The sequence below is a fragment of the Austrofundulus limnaeus genome, unplaced genomic scaffold (assembly GCF_001266775.1).
Source record: "Austrofundulus limnaeus strain Quisiro unplaced genomic scaffold, Austrofundulus_limnaeus-1.0 Scaffold1187, whole genome shotgun sequence".
NCBI classification, from domain to species: Eukaryota; Metazoa; Chordata; class Actinopteri; order Cyprinodontiformes; family Rivulidae; genus Austrofundulus; species Austrofundulus limnaeus.
In genome coordinates this window covers 45,699-53,969 of record NW_013953589.1, presented here as the reverse complement: position 1 = coordinate 53,969, position 8,271 = coordinate 45,699, and the positions used below count along the sequence as shown (strand labels likewise).

The window sequence follows — 8,271 nt, the reverse complement described above, 5'->3', positions numbered from 1 at the left end:
CTTTTACCCATATCAGATGGTTCTTGTGTGATACCTGGCCATCATTTGGGACTGAGCAGCTGAAGGGGCAGGCTTGCTTTCTAATTACTGAGAGAGTTCAGCTGGTGTCTTGGCTTTCCATGCCTTTTTACACCTCCCTTTCTTCATGTGTTCAATACTTTTTCCCTGTGCCATTCCACATCATTACAAATAACTTAATTTCTGGACATTTATGATTTGATTTCTTTGTATGTATGGATCACTTGGGTTGTTACCYACATCTGGTGAAAATTTCATGTCATTAGCACCTCTAGTAATTAGGGCTGCCACGATTAATCGATTAATCGACGACTTATCGATTATTAAAATAATTGATGACTAATTTAATAATCGATTAATCGTTTTCTCTTTTTTTGTTGTTCTTTACTTTGTTTTTCTCTCCAAACTGCTTTGACACCTTCAACTGCCACATCTGCCATTCTTTCCTTGACACACATACACAGTAGTGGTAACTGGGGTAGGCCGTGGACGTCACAAGACATTATACAGACAGGCTCTGGTATCATGGCTACCCAGCAATGGAGCGAAAAAGTGTGGGAACTTTTTAAGAAAATGAAAGAGAAACCTGTGCAATATCTGCAGAGCAGAACTTACCTTCCACAGCAAGTTAGTTACAGCATATAGCTAAAATCTAACGATGGTTATATAATAGCAGCTGCATTCTGATGTGATAAGCTGTATGTTTTATATTCAATTAACGTTCAATCCGATTAGTCGACTAATCGAATAAATAATCAGTGATTAATGATTATTAAAATAATCGTTTGTGGCAGCCCTACTAGTAATATATTTACTGAGAAAAATGGTGACGTGTTCAATACTTATTTTACCCGCTATATATGGACAAACCATTTCGAATAAACCAAGCAGGAGGAGAAGTAAGCACAACTACTCCCAAGTGGCCATCTTGCAACATGGCACTTCGAAAGTGTTTCAGGTGTTCTTTGTCTGGTGGGATATTAGTAGGACCAATCATTTTGCTACATGTTGGAGTTTCCTACCTGACATGGCTGAGCTGACTGCATGTTTTTTTTCCCTGTAGAAACAACTTTCTCTCCACTTTGTCACGGCAGACCCGGCCTCTGTCAGTTGAGTCCAAAGAGAAGAGTGAGGAAGTCTGTGAGGGCTAGATTCTTGAGCTATGAGTGATCTGTTTGTTTTATTTCAGCAGGCATTTCTTCATTTTACAGTGGGAGAATGTCCTCCTTCAGCATGAGTTTTTCTAAGGTCGTGACAGCCAGATTAGTTTAGAATGATGTTTGGCCAGTGTGCATCACAGACGGGTCTTAGTGTCAGCATGACTGGTGATCAGATCTCTTTTTCTGGGACACACAGAGCAGCTTAAAATACAAAGAGATGTTTTAATGGAGATTCAGTTTTGCTGTCTAAAGGAACTACTGTTTCTCCAAGTCAAATACCGATTTGTATGAGAATGCATACAATGCCTAGATTATAAAAGTATTTTTTAAATACATTTTAATTTTCTAAAACAAATTGAGGCAATTAAACCAATATACATACCTTTATAAACTAATCCAGGTTATCCTTGGCTCTTATAAATGAGGAAGTGACTGAATAGCTTTCCACAAATGAGGGAAATGCTGGCTTTGTCTGCATAGATCAAATCTAACTTTGTCAGAAAACGTTGGCAATGGTTTTAGATCCCTCCCAGTTTTTTTCCCCCACCAGGAACCATAATTGCAGGCACAACAATAGCTAACTTTATCATCCTGCCTCTCTGTGTCCGGTGTCACTTGTCTTAAAAGGACCTTGTGATCACTAACTATGTGATAAAGTTCATAAAAAAGGAAAAAAAATCAACAATGAAAACAGTAATTTGCACCAATAAATTGGTTTTGTTAAAATTATTAATCATGACCCCTGAACACATCTAATAATCAATTATAATAACATATTTTCGAAATGGATATCAATAACTTATTCCWCTGATTATTTGGGAACACGTCCATCATTTCAGCTGAGTTCAAACTTTGATTTTTAACTCCTATAGACACAATTTTTGGTTGAATTTTTTATTGTCGGTCTATGGTCATTTGTGTGACGGCATCCCTGACAGCTGATTTTCACTTTCATTACCAAAAGAATCTACAACAAATGTGAGAAGTTTTCTGGAAAAATCCTGKAGAATGACTGCTGTTTCTCTGGCCGTGAATGTCTTTTTGTTCTTCTTCCTGTTCCCTCTTTTTTTAAGAGTCCAAAACTAATAATGAGTGTTCACACTAGCACTTTCTTTCATTGTGAGACTCATCTATCTATCTATCTATGTGTTTGAGACAAACATGATTCTGCTACGGCAAGAAACTGAACAGTGTGACTTGGTTTGTGTCAGAATTCTATAAAACAGGCTCACAGTGTGACATATAAAAGGTCTTTTGCAGTTTTTGATTGTACACAGTGAGAGGAGGATTTTACATTAAATCATTTTCCTGTACTTGCTGGAACCAAAGAAATTTTACATTATTAACTAACCTTTATATGTTTATCCTGATTTAATCACATAACCATGTGAGGATCTACTTCCATTAAAAAATACACCAAATATAAATAAATGCTAATGCAAAATTAAGATTTGTGTTGTTCAGGGCTGTTCCTTTGAACTTTTTAGGTTTATACACAACACATTCACCTCCTCCCTAATCAAATGATTTAAAGAAAAATGTATGCTAGTTTATTCTGTCTTTTTAACACATCTTTTGAAGGGATAATTTAGACTTTTTCTTAGTATCTGCCTTTGTTTTGGTTTTGCAATCATCTGACCTCTGTTTCTTTCTTTTTGCAGCCAAACCCTTCACCTCCAAAGTGAAGCAGATGCGCCTGCACAAGGAAGATTTTGAGATACTTAAAGTGATCGGGCGTGGTGCATTCGGAGAGGTAACACCATCTGCTCTCTGCACTCGATTTCGTTTTGCTGAAATCCAGACATCCTGGTTGTGAACATACACCAGTGTTTTCCACATAGGAACCGCTCTTCTGATGCTTAGACAGCTTTATTAATAGATTTCAGAGTGTATTTTACTAGGGTTCAACAAGTGATGCCAAATGTTACCTGCCTGGCATGAAAGGGTACCTGCCCGAAACAAAAATGTTCAAAATTTGAGAAAATATAGGAAAAACATATACTGCACTATGTACTACAAAAATATTAACATGGTACATAATATATGACATCTGATTAAGCAGATGCAAACATTGCAGACTGAGTCACTCACAAAATCAGTCAATAGTATAATAAAAACATCTTCAAATAAACTTTTTAGACCGTTCCAATGGTTCACCCTTTTGGCCATGGGAGGGCTGTTTATGAAAACAGAATGAGAAGATAAGTTTATTTTCTATTTAAACATAAAAACAGCATTTTAATAACAGCTAAAGGTGACATAGATACTTTTATTATCGTATAGTATTTAAATATCTACCTGAGAAACACATAATGTTGGCACTTTAAGTGATTAAGAACACACTGGGGGGACATGGTGGAGATAATTTTTTTGTTTGTCAAATGTCCGATGTGACAATGGGAGGGTTTTGATGAAATTTTTGACGACTTTTTAAACTTGTAAAATCATACTAATTATTTTTTGTTTTCACATAGGTTGCTAGAAATTATCAGTTATTATTTTTGGTTTATTTTTTGCTAGAAATAAATGATATCAAACAATCAAGTTGGAAGTGTGTTCAAGAAACAACCCACCTGTTGCCACACACTACCTTTTTTCATGGAATAATTTTGGTATTGGAGGTCAAAAGGCCATGACACACTACTGTATTATGTGCGATGTAACTTCTACAGCAGAAGGGGAAATTGTGAGGATTTATTCTCTGTATACATATTTTAAAATGCTATATTTCTTCATTTATTTTTAGAATATTTTGAGTAACTGGCCAAATGAAAAAAAATAAAAAGAATTGGTTAACCTGCCCGGTCGGGCAGGCATCGGGACACACCCACCATATGGGTTTTACCTACTCTGGACAGTCAGGCAATGGGATTTGTTGAACCCTGTATTTTACAATCTGTTTTAGTGTTTTCTATTTCCTGTTTTCTCTTGTTTTCCTAATATCAGATGGACAAAGGTTGCTGTCGTATCTGTCAACAAAAGGCACTTGATTTTTTGTTTTTTAAGCTCCTACACCAGAGTAAAATCTCTGCTTGCAAAAATGGATCATTTTATGATTCAACTATACAAAGACTATTTGGAACAGTGTAAAGTTATTGGTTCAGATGGTGTAGGTGTACAGCGATTGAGTGTATATGCAGGGGTAGACATAAAGAAATTTTTCAGACTGTCCAGCAGACAAGCATTTTGGTTGTCCTTTACAAAATTTGGCAAAAAATCTCAAGAAAAATGTAGTTTAATAAGTAAATTGTTCTGTAAACAAATTTTACTATTTATAAGTGTTCTCAGTCAGCCTGACGGTTTCAGGAGCTGCTTGAGTTGAACTTCCTCATCGTCTTCTTTGAAACAGAGATACTCASAGCAGGGGTCGACATAAGCATTAATTAGGTTGTCTGAGACGACCTATTTTTAATTTAAAAATATGTAAATTAAAGGAAAAAACATGTAAATTAAAATTCTCCTCCGTGATGGTTGACCATCATTTGTAAAAATGAAAGGACGAAAATAACTTCTTATAAGGCTGGACAGATTTTAAACTGACAGCTCTTTCAACCAATAGAGAGAACCGCTGTCAAAGTTTTACCCAATCAGAGCAGAGCAGAGCAGGTCGGGTCGTGCCGTCTGACTGACAGCAGGTGCGTGCAGCCACAAGTCTCCTCAAAGACTACATGTGCCACACACCAACAGTTTGTTTGTTGGACAAACTTTTGCTCTCCTATTTGCAACTCTTCATAAGTCATAAAGTATACTGCTGCATGTCCTTTTGGAGAATACTACAAAAATGTAAGCTCCAAGTATAAACACCTCCACCACTGGCGAGGGTGTGCGCGCACCCTGCGTGAGTACCTAAAGTGCGACTGAGCCTTCATGGCAGCTGAATGCTCCCAGGAATACCGTCTGTGTTTCCTTGACTTTTTTTCCACGGAGGATTACATATTTTAAATATATTATTTTTGAAAGCACCTTACAGTATTTCCACTGTAACAACTCAGTGATTTGCAAGGTCAGGTCAAGTTTGTTAATTCCAAAGGGAAATTAAATGTTGTTTGCAGTGGTGGGCACACGCCCACTAAATTAGCGGATTTGCCCACTAAAGCGCAAATCCGCTAATTGCGGACCTAAATATTTCATTTGCGCTTTAGTGGACTAACTATTACTAACTATTATAATTCATAAGCGTATTTGTGCTTTCTAAAATTAAAATGCAGTACCGCTAATAACTAATTATCATTCATCATTATCTTGAACAGCGGAAGGTAAGGCTGTCAATGAATCACAAAACACGTGATCTATCCAACAGCGCCCTTCCCAGATAAACACGCATTGGGAAGGTATACATCCTTGCGGACTGTTGCATTCMGCCACGGTTCTGATTTCCCACAATGCTTTGTGTCTGCTTACGTAGCAGGAAGGCAATAGCAAAAACAGTAAACATTTGTAATCCATACTAAAATTTTGTATATATTGATTTATTTTACTTTACAATCGGAGGTCCTTTTTAAAAAATAAAAAATAAAGTTTAAACGCTGGAGCTTAAAAGCATTTGGCCAACGATGTTAGAGAGTCAGAAATGATTTAAAAATGTTATGCTGGTGAAGACTAACATCTAGTGGTCAACTGAAGCAACTACATGGAAAACGTCCTAACCCAGGTAGAAAAACAGCAAAAAGAAAAAATAAGTAGGTCCTCTGAATGGGTTCTTCTTCGGTGAAACGTTTCGTCTCTCCTCCAAGAGACTTCAGTCTGGTGAGTTTCAGGTGAACTGGAAAGCTTTAATCCAATGGAAACATGAAAAACTTTAAAATCCAAGCTCTTATTTTGAAGGGAAGATARTAGTTTCCTGTTCCCCGTGCTTTTGTTTCCCGTCAGTCTGTCATGTACCCAGAATGCATCGCTTCAGTTTTCCAATAAACAGTTTTAAAATTACTTTATTGATGCTTCTTTAATGAAAAATCTACAACAAACAAAAGAAAAAGACAAAGAAGCAGCCAAACTAGCAATCCTCATCAGCCTTTTAAAGAAGCAGCCGAACTAGCAAGCCTCAACAACCTTTTAATTTTTACACCATGAGCCAAAATTCTGGTTCAGGAAATCAGATCCCCAGCAATCGACGGTTGTAGAATTAAGTTGTGCAATGGTTCATACACCGCTAGTTGGCAGTATTATGCATATTGTACATGAATTATCAGCTAGTAAGTGTCAAATTGAACTTGTGCTTTAAAATTAGCTTCCACTAATTTTTCTATGACAAGCGTTTTTGAAGTTGTGGACCTAAATATTTTCTTAAGAGCTTTAGAAATTGCGGAGAGAAATTTTGGATTAGCGCTGCCCACCACTGGTTGTTTGTCACTCATATTATCCTGGTTTCTTTAAAGATACTTAAGGTACTTTTTAAATACTGATGGCTGTGGGCAAGACGAATCTCCTGTAGCGGTTTGTCTTACAGCAGATCTGAAGAAGCCTTGACTTGACTGACTCTGTTGTAGTATGACAYTCTTAAGGAGGGTGCTCAGTGTTTTTCCATCGTGTGGTCAGAAAGCCTGGCAGTGAGYCGCTGGAGTCAGGGATATAATCCTGCACCCATGTCTCAGTGAAACACATAGTACTGCATTCCCGACACTCTGGCTGAGTTCTTGTTGGGCCTTGGAATTTGTCCAACTTGTTCCCCAACATTCTGACATTGCCCATCATGATCAGTGGAAGAGATGATTTGAACGTCCTCCTTTTTTCTCCCCTTTGCTCCTGCTCTGCATCCATGGRAACTCCTTTTCAACCCTTCTTGGATTCGGGGCTGTAGTTGAGGTACTATTTGAGCTTTTGAGATGTTAATCAGCTGCTCCCAATTATAACAGAACACCTTGTTTTTATGGTTATACATCATAACAAATGTCCAAAAGTAAAAAAAGATGTTGGCAGAAGTCCTTCCACCATCTACTAGCGGAGGGAATAATCATCCAAAAGAAGCAATTAAAAAAAAGAGGAATTACATACTTCATAAAAGAATATCTTCAAATGAATGTAAGAGAGCTACTCCAATATGCTGCCACCTTGAGCGGTACATTTCTAGAAGTCCATAACATCAGTGCCCTCATCATGCAGGAACTGCTGACACACTTCTACATGAGGCCTAGCATTGTCGTGCATAAGAGGGAACCCAGGGCTCACTGCATCAGCATTCGGTCTTACAATTAGTCTGAAGGCTGGTTTATACTTCTTGTCACACATCTTTTACCACCCGCTGAATGAAAAAAAGTTGACAGCTGTCCTATACATTGGTCCCAGTCAGCACACCGAGACGCAGAGGATGCGGCGCAAAGTGTGTGATTGGTTCAAAGTTTGTGGGCATTTTTGTGCTGTAACACCGCTACCTGCTACTCGCTACCAGAAGCCGGTTTTTGTTTCTAAACATGGATAGTTTTGAAGGGAAACTCACCGAGGCGGTCCTGAGGTACAACCATCTGTGTCCTCTACTGCGTCGGTGCGTGCTGAAGGTGAGGGGAGATCCAGTGGGCAAAAATAAATAAATAAATAAAATCCGTTGGGCAAGTTCCTCGAAACGAGCAGCGGACATTTGAAAATATGAGAAGTGTTTTTCGTCATCCATTTCCCGCATCTCTCGCAAAAGCTAAACTCGCAACTAGCAAGTTTTTTTTTTTTTTAGCAACTAGCTGTTATTTACATGCTAAGCTAGCGCGTGACATCTGCGGCGGGAGGGAAGAGGGAGGGATGTCTCCCCAACGTCTTTTCCCAGTATAAACACTGAATGCTGTTGGTGATTCACGCGCAATTATGTCATCGCTGGGCCGCAGCCGCACGTCTTGCATGAAGTATAAACAAACCTTGAGGCTCTCATCTTTTAAGGCATACTTTGTTAGAATGGAATATCATGTACACCACTGACAGTGTTTCATTCAAATAAAATTACACTGTACTACACAAAGTACTTACAATTAGTTGGAAACATTGTTTTGAAAATGATTTTAAAAATATGGTTCGAAAATACACATACAGTGGGGAAAATAAGTATTTAGTCAGTCACCAATTGTGGAAGTTCTCCCAATTTAAAAGACGAGAGAGGCCTGTAATTGACATC

The 8,271-nt window shown here is 38.0% G+C and overlaps 1 protein-coding gene across 4 annotated transcripts in view; it reads left to right on the top strand.

Moving 5' to 3' along the window:
• Positions 1-8,271, top strand: part of cdc42bpab (CDC42 binding protein kinase alpha (DMPK-like) b) — a gene marked incomplete at its 3' end in the record, with an annotated part of 53,755 nt that overhangs the window by 1,709 nt on the left and 43,775 nt on the right. For all 4 annotated transcript variants that reach the window (XM_014031139.1, XM_014031141.1, XM_014031142.1 and 1 more), the window contains 1 exon segment: positions 2,840-2,931. In XM_014031139.1, coding sequence (XP_013886593.1) covers positions 2,840-2,931 — 92 coding nt within the window.